An 18,130-nucleotide genomic window follows, 5' to 3' on the forward strand; every position below is an offset into this window, starting at 1 on the left:
AGTTGTAGCATCATTAGTGTACAGCAGTGCCTTTGCACTTTCAGGTATACAGCATGCACTTCCAGTCTGGACCAACTCACCCAGCATATTGTCTCTTCTCCTCCTACTTTTTTCTAGTAAGGCTTGCTCTACCAAGCAGGAAAATCAGGCAAAGTCTGATGTAGTTCTCAAGCTAAGATAGAAAATAAAGGGCATGTGTTACATCAGTATTTCTACCCTCATTTCTATACTCTGAACCCTCCCATGAACCTGAATGCTAGTTGTCACTGCTAATAGCCAAGTCAGTAGGTATGGATACCAGCAGTATCTTCTCTTCAAGAACTGTGTGTTTTGGGTGGTGGTGGTGTGTTTGAACCACAATTCATCAAAAATCTTTCTTGTACGCCACCCACTTAAGCAGTCACCCTATGCCTAGGGAAGTACCTGTCTACTAGATCTTGCCTTGCCTTGGATGGGGCATATGGTCTTACAGAAAAAGGTAGATTGCAATTACGTTTTTTAAAATTCTGTTTAAAATGAAATCTGAATTTAATGGAAATGTATAGTCTCTTAAAATGGAATTTATGAATAGCTGGAAGAAGTCAACATTGCAAAACGGACATTGATGTGGTATATGATTACAACTGCTAGAATGACATATGCTCAATGCTGGAAACAGGAAAGAACTCCCGGAATTTGTGAGTGGATAAAAAAAAAAAGCTACTAACTGTCTGATCTCTTAAATTGGTTTGTACTCTAATAATAAATCTTTGGCTCTACCTTATTATCAAAGAACATAGAATTGGGAAGTGCTAGTTTGCCTACTGCCTACCTTGCTTCCTTCCAAGAAGCATCTTGAAGAAGAACCTACAGTTTTAAAAAGTGATGTGAAAGCTGCACTGAGAGCAATTGAGAGAAACAAGTCACCATGAGTAGATGGGATATCAATAGAGTTATTCCAAGCCACAGTAACTGAGTCCATCAAAATCTTAACAAGATTGTGTCAGCAAATATGGAAAAGAAAACAATGGTTCACAGACTGGAAATGCTCAATTTACATCCCAGTTCCGAAAAAAGGAGTCGTCAAAGACTGCAGCAACTATCAGACCATCACATTAATTTCCCATGTAAGTTAAGTGATGCACAGAATCTTAGAACAAAGACTGTTGCCATATATGGAATGAGAAATGCCAAATGTTCAGGCTGGATTCAGAAAAGGAAGAGGCAATAGAGATCATGTTGAAAATTTATGTTGGTTACTGGAGCATAAGGAGCTGTGGTGGCTCAAGTGGTTAAGACGCTGAACTGCAGGCTGTGGAAGGTCACTAGTTAAGCAGTTCAAGACCCGAGTTGCCGCATGACGGAGTGAGCTCCCGTCTCTAGTTCCAGCTCCTGCCAACCTAGCAGTTCGAAAGCAAGAAATTGCAAGTAGATAAATAGGTACCACTTCGGTGGGAAGGTAACAGCGTTCCATACGCCTCGGTGTTTAGTCATGCCGGCTACATGACCACGGAAACGTCTTCGGACAGCGCTGGCTCTTTGGCTTTGAAACGGAGATGAGCACCGCAACCCTAGAGTCGGACTCAACTGGCTTTCGAGCAAGGGAACCTTTACCTTTACCTTTTACTGGAGCATACAAGAGAATTTCAGAAGAAAATCAGCTTGTATTTCATAGATTACAGCTGTGTGGATCATGTAAAGCTATGGTTGGCTTTAAAGGAAATGGGTATGCCACAGCATCTGATTGTTTTGATGTGCAATCTATACTCCAGACAAGAGGCCACTGTTAGGACAGAATATGGAGAAACAGAATGGTTTCCAATTGTCAAAGACGTCAGACGAGGATGCATTTTATCTCCTTGTCTCTTCAATCTGTATGCAGAGCATCTCATATGAAAAACTGGATTAGATTTAGATGAAGGTGGAGTGAAAATTGGTGGAAGGATTATTAAGAATTTGAGATATGCAGATAACTCCACATTATTGGCAGAAAACCATGAAGACATGAAACAACTTCTGATGCAGGTTAAAGCAGAAGGTGCCAAAGCAGGATTACAGCTGAATATCAAGAAGGTAAAAGTAAGGACTACCGGGGAATTATACAATTTAAAGGTTGATGAAGAAATTGGAATTGTTCAAGATTTTCTATTCCTTGGCTCCATCCATCATCATCCAAAAGGGAGACCACACCCAGGAAATCAGGAGATTGAAACTGGGGAGGGCAGCCATGAAGGGGCTATAAGAGATCCTTAAGTGTAAGGAGGTGCTGCTGGCAACCAAGATCATGTTAATTCATGCCGTAGTATTCCCCATTACTATGTATGGGTGTGAAAGTTGGGACAATGAAGAAAGCTGACAGGAAGAAAGTAGATTCCTTTGAAATGTGTTGGAGGAGAGTTTTACAGACTGCCAAAGAGACAAATAAGTGGGTTCTAGACCAAATCAAGCCTGACCTCTCCCTGGAAGCTAAAATGGTGAAAATGAAGCTATTGTACTTTGGTCACATGATGAGAAGACAAGTCACCGGAAAAGAAACAATTCTAGGAAAAGTTGAAGGTAGAAGGAAAAGATGAAGACCCAACGTGAGACGGATTGACTCAATAAAAGAAGCCACAGCATTCAGTTTGCAAGACCTGAGAATGGCTGTTAACCATAGGACATTGTGGAGGACGTTAATTCATAGGGTTGTTATAAGTTGGAAGCCACTTGATGGTACTTAACACTCAAAGACACCTTGCTTCTGCTTGAGATTATTTACTTTTACAAAGAAAAAGGGCAAATACCTGACAAAGGAGAAGGGACAGACTGAAACAATAAGGAATGCTGGAAAAAGAAAAGCACTTCCTAGAGTTGATTCCCACCAGTACTTGCCTATAAAGGTTTGTAATGCCTCTAAGTTATAACACACACTTCTGGGGTCATGAGCATTAAGAAGCAGTTTCCACTGAAAGAAATAGAATCTGTTTACCTTCAACTATTTAGAAATACCAAGTACAAATGAAGTTGCTTTTGTAGTGGTCTGACCTTTTTTTTTTTTTGCCTTCTTCCAGCTGTGTCCTCTGAGAAGCAACTCCCCGAGGATCAGGACACCTACTGGGATTACCCTGCAATGTGGTTCATGTGTGCCCCTGGAGGGAGGAAATTGGAGTCACCCATTTCATGAACAAAAGCCCATCAAGCTTGTTCAGCTAACTCTCTGAGTCTTATTATCTAATAATAAATTGCCTAGCTTGTGTGAATTATGAAAGCAGCAAAGGAGTTCACCCAGAGACAAGAAAGAAGTTTTGCATTCTCAGGAAGTGTCCCAGGTGTACAGCGAAATATGACTGTCAATAAGATACTAACAACAGGATAAAATATAATTCCCAAGCACCCCCCATTCTTTATGGCCCCCAACTTGTGCTGATATGCTAATATATTATAATATAATATAATATAATATAATATAATATAATAAATATAATATAATATAATATAATATAATATAATATAATATGTGCAGAAAACATTTTAGTTGGAGGTTTGATCTTGTTTCCCTTAAAAAGAACTTCTGTTTGTTAGTATTTTACAAGCCTTTGTAAATCTGTGTTAAACTTTGATTTATTCATTTAGGTCTCCTACTTTGAGATTTATTTGGACAAAATACGGGACTTGCTTGATGGTAAGTAAATGACGATCTTTTGTTGTAATTGTGTTTCAGAAGCTTATCTTTATTTTTCAGTTTGTATCATGAAACAACATCCTATATTTAATATCTAAATGGACTATAAAACTCTAGAACCTGAGGCAGGCTGGTATATATTTGTCACTTTTTGAGATACACAGGGATTCTAATTAATTTCCAGAAATGTAGACTTTGTTTACATTTTTTCTGTATCAGGAGAATGAAGAGGTGAAGGGGAGATGTGCAGTTTGCAGAAGCGCTAGACCAGAGGTGTCAAACTCATTTGTTACGAGGGCCGGATCTAATATAAATGTCACTTTCTTGGGCTGGGCCATGCATACCATAAAACATGAGGTACCGGAGATAGAAACTTTATAAAGGTGATTTCAGATGCTGAATGGCAATAGCAGGCTTGATTAGATCAGGTGTGATATGCAGAGGGATAGTAAGCATGGAGGTACAAAAATTGCTAATGAGACAGGAAACCTAGGTCTCCTCAACCTAGGTCCAGGAGGATTCAGTCCAGGAGGATGCAAAGAATAAATGGACATAAGTCTGACATTAGAAACCACAACATTCAAAAACCTGTGGGGAAACATTTAACATCCCAGGACGTTGCTGACCTAAGAGTAGCAGTTCTCTTACAAAGGAATTTTAAAGGGAGATTAGAAAGAAAGAAAGACTGCTGAATTGCAACTGATAATGAAGCTCAGTGTATCCTCCAGGACTGAATTGAGATCTAAGTTTCCTGTGTCATTACCAATGCCTGCTATTGTCGTTTGGCATCTGAAATCACTCCACTCTCCAAGATTTAAGGACCAATGGACTCACACTTTAGTTGTATCTGAAGAAGTGAGCAATGACTCACAAAAGTTCACGCTCTGACACAAATTTTGTTAAGTGCTTTTGGACTCTGCTCCTTGCAATAAAGCTTGCAAGCTGTACTATTAGGTTTCTTTTTTCTTTTCTTTCTTTTTCTTTTTTCTTCCCCCCCCTTTCATCTGTTTAAACTAGAGAGGGGTATTTCTCTAATTGAAATAATGTGTTGATTTTGGACTGAGTAAAATCTGCTCAAGTGCTAGTGATGAAAGCAAAGGGGAAATGAAGAAAGGCAGCCAGCAAGGTGGGAGGGGAGAAAGGGAGGCATGTAGACCTGGAACATATGGAACCATAAAGGTATTTTTAAATACTTAGCCATCTACTTAAGAACATAAGAACATAAGAGAAGCCAATGTTGGATCAGGCCAATGGCCCATCTAGGCCAACTTTCTGTCACACAGTGGCCAAAAATACCAGGTGCCATCAGGAGGTCCATCAGTGGGGCCAGGACACTAGAAGCCCTCCCACTGTCCCCTCCCCCTCAAGCGCCAAGAATACAGTGCATCACCTGCCCCAGTCTGTGAGTTCCTATCTATACCTTGTGGCTAATAGCCACTGATGAACCTCTGCTTCCATTATTTTAAACAGTGGAATCCAATAGAATTGGATTATTAAACAATAGAAACCAATCCAAGTGTACTAAATCCTTATCAGGGTCTTTTTGAAAGAAAATCCCAGATAGGCACAGAGAAATCTAATCTGAACAAAAAATAAGCCAAAATATTTCCTTTTAATTCTCCTTTCCCCTTATCCAAACATGTCCTTTCCTTTTAATACACATACACGTGTGCATGTTTATGTGTGTGTGTATGTGTGTGAGAGAGAGTGAGAGACTGAGAGACTGAGACAGAGATATCAAGTCTCAAAGAAAACAGCTGAGCATTGTGCTTGTAAAAAGAATCCATCTACCCACCCATCCTCCCTCCCTCCCTCTGAAGAAGAAGTGTAGGAAAGCTTATACGTTGAAGGTTAAATACGTTGAAGGTTAAATAATAATAAAACGTTGCTGGTGTTAAAGGAGCCATGGGACTCAGACTTTGCTCCCTCTCCTGGGTGAGGCTGCCTCTCACTTTTTGCTCCCCTCCCCTTCCTCGCAAAGGAGGAGCCCTCAGCCAGTGGAGGGAAGGGAGGCTTGGCTTGGAAGGAAGCAGGAAGGAGGCTTGGAAGGAAGCAGGAAGCAGCAGAGGGAGCTGGGCAAAAGTGAGCTGCAATGCAGCAGCAGCCCCAGAGAAGGAAACAGGAGGGAGCCAGTTGCTCACGGGCCGGATAGGAGCCCTGCAGGGGATGGATCTGGCCCACAGGTGGTATGTTTGAGACCCCTGCCCTAGACTGTAGAGAAGGTTAGGGACTAAGACGCAGATTCTCTTCTCCCAACCATTTGCTTGGGCTTCCAGGAATTTTAGGATTTCCCCCCTTTTCTTTTCCATCTCTTCCTAATTACTCCCATTGTTGCTGCCCCCTCCATCCTTCATGCCATATTACAGTTTTCATTGTGGAGAGTATTTTCATATAATTTCCTTAACAACAACAACAAAAAAAATTGGTGAAATTTTATGTCCCTATGCACTAAAAGTTGGTGACTTGTTCTTCAAGTAATAATAAACTGGAATATTTGAAGTACTTAGAATACATTTCAGTTTAATGCCTAATTCTAGTGAAATTGTTGCCCCTTGAATTGTGTATCGAGTCAATATCAAACTGGTTTAAGATTTAAATGTATACCAAGCTGTGGTTGTTTTGCAGCTTGAACTTGTTTATAATTGCTGTTTTTATTAATGTTGTGGGTTGTTGTTTTTTTAAATGTGAATCACCATGGACATTTTAAATGGAGAGATGGCCAGTGTGTGTGTGTTTGTGTGTGTGGTGCATGCCATTTATTTTACCGTGTCCACTAGAATGTTTGAGTGCTGCTTTCTGGAGCCTAGTTAAGTCCTTCCTTTCTTCCTTAAATAGAAAAATGGGGTGGTATTAGGTGAATAACTTTGATCAGTTTATAAGGTCAGTGACGCTATGTAGCTTACCTTTATGGTATCTTAAATTAATTACTAATTCAGCCATTGAAGAATCTGATTATGTTTATAGTATATTCAGATTAACCTTGCCATTCCCCAAATTTGTATACTAATTTGTATACTATATTTATCAGTTGCTGCTTGTATACCTTTCAGTTTCAAAGACAAACCTTGCAGTACATGAAGATAAGAACAGAGTTCCTTACGTAAAGGTAAAACCATTTCTTCAAATGAAGATTCATTGTAATGACAGTTGATGCTATTTTATGCTTTCATATTTGTGTACTCTACTTAGGTGCAGGTTTTTATTTTTGTTTTAAAAAAATTATTTTCTAAAACGTACAAGAAATATAGGGAAGGGGAAACTATAAACTATGGGAGAAAGTAAAGATAAACCCACCGTTCACTACCCAAAATAGCTTTGAATAAAATAAAAGAGTAATTTGTTACATTGTAGGTGATCGTTAACATGGCTTAAATAATTCAAGTCCAGATATTCTGATTTAGTAAAGAACCATGCACAAGAACGGTTAAATGAATAAGAATCAAAAGTCTAACTTCAGAGAAAATTAGCATCTCATTTGCCTCTTCTTTCCCTCAATTGATATCCTTGCTTGGAGGCAGCTGCCCCACATACCGAATCTGAATCTTCTTCAGTAAGTGCTTCATCATCACTCCCCTTGTTGCTCTTCTCATCCTCCTGTTGGATCCAATTGTTGCTGCAGAAACTCTCTTGCTTTCATAACAGAGTCAATTTCCCCCCTCTTATCTTTAAATTTGAAGAGTATGCCTTCGGGTATAATTCATTTGTAGGATATGTTGTTCTTTTGTAGAAACAAAGCCAAGTCTTTATTTTTACCTTTTTTCCCTTATTTCAAATGGAATGTCTTTCAAAACTCTTATCTCCTTGCCATCAATTTTAAGGGTAGTTCGATTTGTTACTTTTAATATCTGATCCCTCACTTGTCTTCTGGAGAATCTCACCACCACCTCGCCGGGCAGATTATTTTTCTTTATATATTCTGACCTATAGATCACATCCATTTTGCCTTGAAGAAAATCTGCTTTAAAATCTGTCACTGGTCCCAAAGCATCACTCAAAATCTGTCACTGCCCCCAAAGCATCACTCAAAATCTGTTTAAGATTCTTCCCTTTAGTCTCTGGAACTCCCTGAAATCTCAGTATAAAGCTTGCCTTTTCCATTTGAAGCTATAAAAGCTGGGCTTTATCAGAGTTTCTCTTCTTTTCCATATCCTGCATTTGCTTTTTAAGCTTTTTGGTGTTGGCATCCACTTCTTTCAGATTCTCAGCTGTTTGCTCTGGGTTTTTTTTTTGAAATCTCATCCAGTTGCTGTTGCTGTGCAGCAAAATTTTGACTGAGTGTCTTAATTTGCTCCAGCAGGGGTCGCAATGCTTCTGTTAGCATCTTAGAGAAGTCTATGGTTGTTTCCCGCACTCACTGGGCTAGCACTTCCTGAAGGAAGCTTAGGTTTCATTTGCTTATCTTTCTGCATCTTCTTCAGTGACATCTTTGAAACTGTTTACCTTTAGCAAAGTTTGCCAAAAGTCTCTAAAGTCTGCAAATCACCTGTAATTTTCTTGTAAGTTCCTTAGTATAGTCCCATTTTGCTTTCAGTTCTGCCCCCCTTTAAAAGGCATGCTTCAAGTCGGTTTTTATTTCAGTGGGGGGGTTGTTGCCCCCCCTCAATTACTTTAGGGGAGACTTTCAGCCATTTCTCTGTTTCTCATTTCAACCAAACTCACTTTCAATGTAGATCATGTAGATCTCGCCATCAAACATGTAAAATGCTCAAGCTCCACTCGCTTGTCCAGTACTGGAACACAGTGGCGAGACCGTTGGGGCATTGGAACACTTCAATCCACCGGCTCTATACCAGGGGAGAGGCGATCATCAGCACCCCATGGCTAGGAGCCCTTTGCAAAGGCTCCGGGGGGCGCGCACCCCCTCTCATCTGCCGGCTCACGGATCGCATCCTCAGGAGCTCCCAAGAGATGCGTCTGCCATTTGATTGCCAAAACCAGAAGTTTGGTGCAGATTTTTGTTCATGGGAAGGGAATTTATGTAGGTAAACTTACAAGTAATTTTGACTACCATTTCTATTTTGGGGTTGGAAGGTTAGGAACATTCCTAGTTAGTAGCAAGTATCACAGCTTAAATAGTAGGGCTATTTAAAATGAGATTTGTCACAGTGATCACTTTTCTGAAGTAGTCAGTCGGGAAATTTGTCCTCTTTAAATAAAGTGTTTGAATGGTAGAGGTCTATGTGGTACAGATGGCAACTGCCAGCATTAAAAATTATAAAGCATTTATTAAAAATGAAATGTCCATGTGCATACTCACAGCAAAGCAACAGACTGAGCAAGGAATCCAAAAGAAAAATATAAACAAGCAGTTCCTCTGTCCTTCACTCTGTACATGCCTTAGCTGATCTTATTCTAAGGCTGGCTCTTTACCTTAGATGTTACAGTGTTCTAAAAGCTTTCCATTATCTTGGAGCCTTTATTCAGGCTTTCCACATGGTAATGGTGGCTTTCAGCAGGAGACCAGGTGTGAGCGTTCCTTCTTCCTAGAGGGAATCAGCCAAAAGGTGATGTCCCCCATACCAATGAGTTTTATTATCTGTCTCCCCCCCATGAGTCAAAGAAGCCTTTTCTGAAATCTCCAGGGAGATACACTGTAGCCTCTTAAAACTCCCAAGTCTTTGTCTTCCTCTAGTTGTCATCTTCTAGCTGGAGGTGTGAAGTGACCATTTCATTGTCTCCAGCCAGAGAAGCCATAATCTTTTCTAAAGCATTGCTGCATGAATCTGGAGATCAATTGAGTTCCCCCCTTTTACCTGATCTCTGTTAAGAAAGAGAGAGAGAGAGAGAGAGAGAAAATTGTTTAAAACTAAAGGTGAAGGTTTTTTACAGTCCAAATTTCCAAATTGCAACATATTTCTCCACAGCCAACAATCTGTCCAAGGTTGCATTCCCACAGAGTTGGATATTATACAATGGTACTATAGCAATGGAGCTGCGGTGGCTCAAGTGGTTAAGACGCTGAACTGCAGGCTGTGGAAGGTCAGTAGTTCAGCGGTTCAAGACCTGAGTTGTCGCAAGACAGGGTGAGCTCCTGTCTCTAGTTCCAGCTCCTGCCAACCTAGCAGTTCGAAAGCAAGAAATTGCAAGTAGATAAATAGGGACCACTTCGGTGGGAAGGTAACAGCGTTCCGTGCGCCTTGGTGATTAGTCATGCCGGCCACATGACCACGGAAACGTCTTCGGACAGCGCTGGCTCTTCGGCTTTGAAACGGAGATGAGCACCGCAACCCTAGAGTCGGATTCGACTGGCTTTCGAGCAAGGGAACCTTTACCTTTACCTTTACTATAGCAATAATTGCAACTGGATTGTTTTGTTCATATGGGAAAATCCAGTTATGAATATTTGTTACAGCACAGTGATTGTACAACATCCACGTCTGGGTGGATGCAGCTTATGTCTGTCTTGGTCATGCAGGTGAGTTGCCTATAGCCAATGAATCAGGTATACCATATGACTGGTTTTACATCTTTGTGAAGCTTTTCTAAGAAATATCACTGCAGAAACTGCTCCTTGAATAAATATACATAGTTTGTTGATCTACAGTTGCATCGAAAATAAGTTTGAGACCTGAACCTTGGCTTTGGTCTTTGATGTAATCATTTTAGCAATTTGTGTCAGGATTTCTTTATTTTGCCCTTTCCATATTTCCCTGTTTTGACAAACATTTAATTTCATATTTTTAGGGTTGTACAGAGAGATTTGTCTCTAGTCCAGAAGAGGTTATGGATGTCATTGATGAGGGGAAAACAAACCGACATGTAGCTGTTACAAGTAAGCATTTCCATACTCTGCCAGACCAGTATTTAGGTTCTAACTCTGTTGTTGCGAATACTGAAGGGTTAAAGTAGCAGTTAATGTTGTAAAACTGCCTAGCATAAGGCTGTAAAGGTACAGCTGGCTCATATGGCTTCTTTGTCAGCTGACATTTCCTTGCCTAGTTGACTTATAGTTTCTAATGCAGCCTAGATTATTGTATGTATGCTTTCAAAGGCATTGGATTAACTTTTTAAAACTAAATGTGTACTTTTTTTGGTCTCTTAGTAATAAAATTTTGAACCAAAATATTATGAGTGTTATTCACCTCTTTTGGTGAAGGGATTAGATTTTTTAAAAAATTAAATTCCACTGAATTTTTGCTTTATCCCTGTACATATGAGATACATACATACAAGGCCAATAGGTGTAGAGGAAAGTTGAGAGCAAGAACACCGCCCCTGCCCCCCCAGTCTATCTGCATTCCTTGTATCTGGCCACAACAGGTTCCTGTGTAGACGCTGTAGCCATGTGCTATGAACATGTGTAGGTAGGGATGGGTCTTGTGCATTCAGTCCTAAGTGGTTGGGGTAGGGCTAACATGCTTGCATCCACTCCCCTTCTGTGCATGTCGACCTATACATGGATGTGTCACAAGTTCAAAATGTTTAATATTTACAATTTTTTCCATTCACCAGAAGCGCTAGAATGACTGAATGTAGAATACTGCCAAAATGAAGTATTTAAAGATATGTCATAGTTTCTCATGTGAACTAGAAGGCAAAGAAAGAATAAAACACATTTCTTAGCACTTCCATGAGTGTTGTAAAGCATTGCCTGTCATGACATTTTTCTATAAAAATATGTCCATCTTTTTGTTTGGCTGTAGCAGAGCTTTTGTGTCTTGGTTACTCCAGAATGTTGTTGGCCTGGGATGACACAGCCTTTATATGACATGATTTAAAGTGTCTGGTGAAGCATATGTGGATTGTTATATAAGCCTTGGATAGAATGATTGTCACGAGGTCCTCACCATCTTTCTTCTAAAGTACCTTTTAAAATTTAAGCCCCCAACCATCAGGGCTTGGGTTTTCACTTTTCTACCTAATTGGAATAAATTCTGTCCCCATGTCATCTTCATCTGCCAGGGAAGGGGCAAGATGGTGTCCTAAGGAGACACACTGGCGTGACACTCCTGCCTATATTGTGGTTTTAAGAGATTTATTTTATTCTGACCACCAATTTTGATAAAGTGCAGCTGGCTTGAAGCCTTCCAGGAGAGAATTATAGTATTTCCTAATTTGTAAAGATCCAGAGGTTTTCTGACTCGGCCTCCCACTCATAGGTGAATATGTATCTTCACAGACTGGAATTTGTAGGCAAGTGAGAAACAGTGCATTGACTCAGAGAACAATGATAAAATTTATTATGCTAGTCTCTGGGCATATGCTCTGAGCATAGCGTTGCTATGATTTATTTTTTGGGTGCTGTCGGTGGAATCTTTGCCCTTCATCTGTTTTTCTGCCATTTCTCCTCTGGTTCCTGCCACACTGGGAATGCTAGAGTTGTTAGCACACTTATGTGATTGTTGGAAGCTGAGACAGTGTTAGCCAAACTGCTTTATGTACAGCAGATGGCAACTAAATTTAACGTGAGTTCTTGCCAAAGTTTACGGAGGTCCAAATCTACCCCAGGTAGGTCCCAGTGAAAGAGACGAGACTGGTATTTTCCAAAACAAATTGTCTTTTTACTGAACAATATCAAAATCACATACACACAAAACAGAATCACACTCTCACACAATCAAGTTCCTTTAGAGTTACAGAAATAGCAAAATTAGTCTCCCTTTTACTTAGGAGGTAGGCAGGTTTACGTTCATACTTATCTTTCCTGAAGTCTTGTCTGTTGCAATGGAGAACAGGGGGAGAAAATAGTACCTAGGCGTATTAACTAGATCACACTCTGCCAGAACCAGCTAGCAGGGCATGGACCTCTTTGGCTGCAGTCCAAGAGATCTAAAGTAGACAAAGGATTGTTTGATAGGAGGCTGGATTTTAGAGGATAAAAGCAGACAGAGGATGTTGAAGGGGGATATGGCTAGCAAAGACCTAACGCATGGTCTTTACTTTTTATAGTCAAATCTTCGGGTGGGTGGCAACCTTGCCAAGCTGAGATCCTATCTTTAGTTTGTCCCATCCCTATATCTCATTGGTGTGTGTAGTAAGGGGCAGCACCTTAGGGGTGTGGACAATATTTGAAACTCTAAACTCTAACTCATGGAAAGCCATCTGGTCAGGTGTGAAGTCTTGGATTCCTGGACCTTCCTTGACATGCAGATCGATACCAGCTTTCCCAAGTACTCCAGGCACCTCCACCAGGAAATGGCAATTCAAATGCAGATCAGATCCAAGTACTGTGTGACATCGAGTCCTTCAGCAATGGGGGATTTCTTCTCCTTAGTTGTCGTTTCTGCTAACAATGGCTAAAATGTGCTTCTTGTTAAGTCGCTCACATCTATTGAATACATTACACTTCTCTTTCCCATAAGGCTCTGAGCTGAATGTGTGTGCAAACCTCATTAACATAAAATGCAGGCAAGTGTTCTCTATGTGAAATCTCTCACAATAGGTAATGCAAGCAGCTTTCTCCATGCCTATGGGTATACATGTGTGTGCACAGTTCATATAGTGTGTGTGTCAGCAGATATAAATCCATAAACAGAAAATATCAGACTCTTTCTCAACAACAGGGTGAAAAGGAGAAAAGAAAACCTGTATTTGTTTTGGAGTTGTTTGGTCCACCCCAACTCCCCTTTTAATTCTCCCTGAGCTCTGGATTTGGATATCTGGCGCAGTCCAGAGGACTTTCACTCCTCTGGGTATATCTAGCTACGACAGAGGTTTTGCACCAGCCGCTAGCCATCTCTCAGGTAGACCCTTCTGCATGTAGATTAGCAAAGAATACTGAGTCATCTGCCCCTGCGGAGTCATCTACTGCTTGAAGCTATTTGGAGCACTGCACTGTGGATTTTTGAAGACAGCCAGAGGAATTTGGAGCCAAATTTTTTTTTGTAAAGATCTTGAGAGTGACTGAATATTTTTGTTTTCTTCAAGAGTTAACTCCTTGAACGATACTAAACTGATACACCTGTGCCCAGCTTGGCTTGAACTATTCTTGACTTTCTCTTTTACTGGGAGGAGGAGCCATAGGAGCACATAAGAGACCAAGAGAATGGACTGAGTCTGTGCCCACCTGGAATTCCGAACAAAGTAGAACTGATGATTTCCTAATTCTGCCTGATTCTCCTGAGTTCAGTGTTCCCAGTGTTTTCTGTACTGGATGTAGCCCCTGAAACAGAGACACCTTTGGATAATAACTGTTTCTGATGCCACTGCACTGGGGCAAGAGAGTAGGCCAGCCTCAGGAGGGCCTTCCACAGGTTTTCATGGGGTGGGGAAGGAGGGTGCTGATGTGGCCTCTGAACTTTCTTGCCTGACAGCTAGGGCAGTGAGCCCTATATTCAGCCAGTTGAACTCTGTCCTCACTTAAGTTGGACAGAAAGGGAAAAGGGAAAAAAACCTGAACCTAAAACTTAGAATTCAGAACCCAAAAAGGTTAGTTAAGGATCAAAGAGGGCTAATTCTAAAAATCATACAAAAATATACATGTATTTATTACACACAAATTAAAATAGCAAAGAAGGGCCCAGTCATACCTCATAAACAAACATATATATAAAAACATACAAGGGCTAATGAAGTAGACCTAACGCGTTTCGGCCTAGGCAGGCCTTCCTCAGAGGTCTAATACATATAGAACATATAGGCTGATATATACAAATATAGGCAATCATACATATCCACAATGTGCAATAAAGTCCAGAGATCAATTGAAAGTATAGCCACTGGGCAAGGAAGAGAAATACAAAAATACAAATGAAGCCTCCAGTACAATCACATGTCCAGTAGCACTTCTCTCTGGTCTACTATATATTCTTCTAAGATTGTGCAGCCAAATGTTCCCAATGAAGGTTCCTTAAGTTAAAAGCAGTCTTTCTCTACTGAACAGCAAGTACAAAGAGGCTCTTGGTGTGTTAAATATTAACCATTGGTGTTACAGTCCCATCAGATTTGTCTGAATGTTTTACTGGATAGTAGGACCCCTTTCTGGAACTCCAAATTTGGCATAGTACAGTTCTTAAAGGCCCATCTAAATACCAAAAGCTCATTTGTTGCCTTGAGGTCAGTTGAAACCCTAAACAGCTCCTTTAGGGCAAGAAGATTACTGTTATTGTTCGATGGCCCATTTATTCCAACACTGATTATGTGATGGAAAATGTCTCTGATCTCCAGGGGTATTTTTCCTTCCCGAGTTTTTAACAACATGCTATGCTCCCCCCTTTTTAGATCAGGGCCTCTGAGGGCAAAAACTGAAGCTTTGTTCAAGAGTGGGCCCAGTGGCTCAGTCAACCCTTCTGAGGGTAACCTCATTAGTTGGGATGAACCTCCCACCCATTTGGAGCCTAAGGTAGGGGATTCCCCACCTATATATGCTATTGAGACAGATTTAATTAACTCCTTCAGGGCTCTCCCACAAGTGGAGAAGAAGTCTATTACTGAAAGGCTTGAGCAGTTGAGGATTAGACTTTTGGAGATTAGTGACCACACCCAGGTTTCTATACCTCTTTCTCCCACTGTTATTGTAGCTCACCCAGAGATCCCTTTACTCACCCAGAGATCAGCAGAACCTGTTAAGGTACTAGATGTGCCCCTTAGTGACAATCAACCTGCCCTCTATAAAGATTATGTTTCTGCCCATACTCAAATAAGCTAGACCTTCTGCAGAAGGGCTTTTTAATCACTATTTAGAGGACCATGAGATTGGTACAGTGGGCCCTCATCCTGTAGGCCCCACAGAGCTCTCTAATTTGACCTCAGTGCCCATATACAAAAATGGATCAATCTTAGTGGATTCTAAAGAGAATGTAGACAAAATAGAGAAACTAAACTGACAAGAGACCCAGAGTGAGCATTATCTAAAGTGTATCTCATGGAATGTGACTGGATGGTCTGATAAAATTCAGGACCCCACATTCTTACAGTTTATATTATGATATAATTTTTATCCAAGAGATGTGGTTAACATCAAAATTGAAATTAAGTAGATTCCTCACACACTCAATGCTACCCCTCAACTACTAAAGGACACTTTAGTGAGGGACTGGCATTTTTGGTTTCTACATCAGTGAAGTGTATTGTAGCATTGCTTCCTCCCTTAAGATCCTTAGCAATGGCTTGTCTTCTGCCTTTTAATGATCAGGTTATTTTGGTTGTGAATATATATATCCCTCCCCATTTCTCGATGTTTTGTTATGAGAATTATAGGTGCTGGACAGTGAGCCACTTTTTGAGATCAGGGAAAAATTTATTGTGGCAAAAGACATAAAGACGGCCCTGATATTGTATGGTAAGCTAATTGAATATTTGAGGCCTTTCCTGATCAAGAAAAACACACCCAACTAAGATTAAGGTCCACAGGCAAAAAGAAACAAACTGCTTACCCAAATCTTTCTTTGAGCTCCATTAAAAATATAAACACCTACTCACAGGAAAAAAACTTGCCTCAATAAGATAATCTTGGCAAGGGCTTGCCTTGGCTTTAACTCAGAAATACATGATGAAGTTCTGGTGCATATTTGCAACTTCAGAAGGGAGGGTATGCCATGAGTTAGATTCCTATATGTCCAAGGACTGCTGGGAAGAACACTTTTCTGAACTATTTAACAATGAAATCTATGAGGACAGTGTAGTCAACTGCCCCATTGATGAATCCATTAATTAACTCACCTGAGTAGCCTCTTTTATCTGTCAGTGAAATAAAATCTCTAATTTCTATAATTAGGAGTAATAAATCCCCAGGTGAAAATTTTATTCCCCCTGATTTGCTTAAGGCTTTCCAGGACTGGTGGGCACCCTGTTTTAGCCACCCTATTTTAGCCACCCTATTTACTCATATAGATAGGCCCGGTAGGTTCCCTCAGGAATGGACCTCTTCTGTTGTGGTCTCAATTTATAAGGAGGAGGAGCATACCGATCCAGCTAACTATAGACCAATGAACCTGCTGGATGTAATAGGGAAGCTTTATGCAAGGCATCTCCTATTGAAGCTGGAGACATGGGTAACTGAAAATAACTTGTTAGTACCAGTGTAAATTGGATTTAGGTAGGGACATTCCACCCTGGACCATTGCCTTCTACTGCAACACGTTATCAATATGGAGAGCCAGCATAGTCTAGTGGTTAAGAGCGATGGACTCTGATCTGGAGAACTCCTCCACTTGAAGTCAGCTGGGTGACCTTGGGTCAGTCACAGCTCTTTCAGAGCTCTCTCAGTCCAAAACATAAGTTTAGCTCGCCACCTAGTGGCGTGTAATGCAAAAAGAGCTAGAACGTCAGGCTGCCAGACAATCTAGGCTCTTCTGTCTATACTACATACAATGACATACAATAATTAGTTAATTAACCTTATAAATAAATATTCAAATGGACCATCTAGGCAACTATATGTGGCATTTATTGATCTCAAAGCCACATTTGACTTCATCTCAAGATACCATTTATGAAGAAAACTAAGCAATGTGAATATAAATAAGAAGCTGCTAGAGCATATAAAAGGCCTTTATCAGGACACCAGTTTAAAGAGCAGACTAGTGGCTAACCGTGGCTTCACAGTAGAATATTTGAGGGCCCTGGGATTCTTTACAGCCAAACTACTGATAAAATGAAGATTGTTGGACTAGAGTGCTCAAACTGATATAAGTTTAGTAGGTACTTTGAGAACATCTATATTTTATAGACAGCATCATTTTTGTGGACTATAATATCCCGCTTCCCAGGAAGGTCAGATCAGGAGAAATTAGTCATATTATTGGCAGATAGGGAAATATTCATTACTTTCCAACTGGCAAGATTTGCTGCTGCAATCATAAAGGATAAAAAAGATGATTGGGTATGATGACCAATGTATGTCTGACCCATGACTGCTCCACTTTGGGTTACTGTCATTTTTAATTTGTCCTGGACTGTATAGTCTTTCTTTTCGTTATTAGACATATTTTAATGATGACTTTGTATTTTAACACTTTCTGTAAAATTCTCCAAGTTTTTATTATTTTATTAGTCTTCAAATTTTATCTTATTCTACATTTCCATTTTGTTCTGCGTTGTTGCAATGGCTTTTTTTCCCTAATGCAATAAAGATTGATTGACCTAGTTGGAATAAATTCTGCCTTTGTGTCATTTTGATCAGCAAAGGACATACAGCTACAGTTTGCTTTAGACTTCCCATGGGCATTGTACCCATCTATGTTAAAGCCAGGGGTCATTTCGTAGAAAAAGAGGTGCAGGAGCTCATTAGCATAACTGATTAGCATAATTTATTTGCATATGCCACACCCCGTGACATCACCGGAAGTGTGTTAGAAGACAACACCCACTGCTCAAGTTCCACTGGACTGTTTTGGATTGCTAGCTATTGGGGGGGGGGAACGTGCAGATCTGCCCTCACAGAGGAGGGAGAGCTTGTACCTGAATAAATCTTGGCCTTAAAGGTGCCACTGGACTGTTTTGGATTGCTAGCTGGGGGGAGGGAATGCACAGATCTGTGCAGAAAGGAGGGAAGGAAGGAAGGAAGGAAGGAAGGAAGGAGAGAAAGAAAGAGAAGGAAAGAAGGAGGGA

At 40.5% G+C, this 18,130-nt stretch overlaps 1 protein-coding gene across 1 annotated transcript in view; it reads left to right on the forward strand.

The window, feature by feature from the left end:
- The window catches only part of KIF5C (kinesin family member 5C), a 162,716-nt gene that overhangs the window by 75,774 nt on the left and 68,812 nt on the right, over positions 1-18,130 (forward strand). The window contains exons 5-7 of the mRNA XM_015423070.1: positions 3,592-3,640; positions 6,691-6,746; positions 10,325-10,412. Of these exons, the coding sequence (XP_015278556.1) occupies positions 3,592-3,640; positions 6,691-6,746; positions 10,325-10,412 (193 nt within the window). The remainder of the gene's footprint in view (positions 1-3,591; positions 3,641-6,690; positions 6,747-10,324; positions 10,413-18,130) is intronic.

This window comes from Gekko japonicus, unplaced genomic scaffold, assembly GCF_001447785.1.
Source record: "Gekko japonicus isolate JY-2015 unplaced genomic scaffold, Gekko_japonicus_V1.1 scaffold334, whole genome shotgun sequence".
In the NCBI taxonomy this organism is placed as follows: Eukaryota; Metazoa; Chordata; class Lepidosauria; order Squamata; family Gekkonidae; genus Gekko; species Gekko japonicus.